The 1,332-nt window shown below is 41.4% G+C and overlaps 1 protein-coding gene across 1 annotated transcript in view; it reads left to right on the plus strand.

Annotated features, from left to right (window-relative positions):
- The first annotated feature begins 1,061 nt into the window (after positions 1 to 1,061).
- LOC119592582 (alpha-amylase-like) overlaps positions 1,062 to 1,332 on the plus strand; it is a 7,204-nt gene continuing 6,933 nt past the window's right edge. The window contains 1 exon segment of the mRNA XM_037941460.1: positions 1,062 to 1,083. Coding sequence (XP_037797388.1) covers positions 1,077 to 1,083 — 7 coding nt within the window. The 5' untranslated portion in view covers positions 1,062 to 1,076.

A 1,332-nucleotide genomic window follows, 5' to 3' on the forward strand; every position in this document is an offset into this window, starting at 1 on the left:
CAGTCATACATATTACGAGCTAAACATATGGTCATTTTTGTCATCATTTTCTCAACTGATCAGCACCGTTTTCATTTCCACGACAAGTCACTCAACACAAACGCCAGCCGGTGAGTTCGAGAGCTGTGTCCTGCGTGGTACCGGACGCTGCATCCGCCAGGATCATGTGACGCGCGCTCTAGAAGCACTGATGTTAGACTCTGCTTTAACGTGTCCTCTTGTCCAGCTGCGCCGCCTGTCACGTGCACTGCCCCGATGACAAGGTACGTCCGGCAGGAGGAAAGGGCGGTGACAGGGCGTCCCCCGTAGGGAAGAGGGGCATAAGGCTTTAAAGGTTGGTGCTTGCAAGCGAAAAAAGTTTAGGTTCGTTGTGTCGTTGGTCATGAGGGTACCGGCAGAGACTTTGCAATGCGTCACATTTTATTAGAGTTATGGGAGTGTAAAGCACCCGAGTGAGTTAGTCTGTAATGTTGAGACTAGCGTGGTTGCAGGTACTTCTTGCATTACTCTGAATGATTTAGATCGCGACGAGTATACAACAAAAACAAGAGATCGTCTCGGACAAAAACGCGAGATCGTCTCGTACAAGGCCGGCATATTTGAAGTGAAGGAAAATATAATAATCAAAAATAACTTAGTTATAAGTTATATTGATAACATTGGTAGCACATAAGGATTATATGGGGAAAATATATTATGTATAAAAAGTCACTATGCAATGCAATCCGTACATAATCAGTTTTTATATAACTACCGTTAAATGTGCTATCTTAGACACAAAGCCGTACTTTCCTATAAATAAAATTGGGTGATAACATTAAGCTACAAGTTACCCAAGGCCACACGTGACCATTGTTACGTATATTCTATCAGCACATGTGAGAGGAATTACACATGAGCACACGACCATACTTTTCCTCCTCTTTCCTCTTTCCCACCCTTTATCGTTATATAGCCAGATAAGAAATGTAACATATTCCTTAAGTTCCCATAACTCCCATCCTCTCCCTTTTTCACGGGACTATATAAAAGATAGTGAATGAAAATCCCTCTGCCAGATTGTGCGACCGAAAAGCATGCCAGGTACGTTAAACGATGAAGGTTGAAACAGACAATCCCAAGGTATTATCCGTTAACGCGTCGATTAAGTTTGCTATTTAGAATAAGTTGATTACATTTCCTTCTTCTTTGCCATTCTCATCTAACAGGTGTTTCTGTGTACGAAATATAATCTTAATAATCTTCCTTCCTTGGAGTGGTCTTCGTCTTCGTTATTTTACGGGAAATGTGATTAGCTTTTGTATTTTATTTTTATTATATCAGTCATTACGG

The sequence above is a fragment of the Penaeus monodon genome, chromosome 30 (genome assembly GCF_015228065.2).
Source record: "Penaeus monodon isolate SGIC_2016 chromosome 30, NSTDA_Pmon_1, whole genome shotgun sequence".
Lineage (NCBI taxonomy): Eukaryota > Metazoa > Arthropoda > Malacostraca > Decapoda > Penaeidae > Penaeus > Penaeus monodon.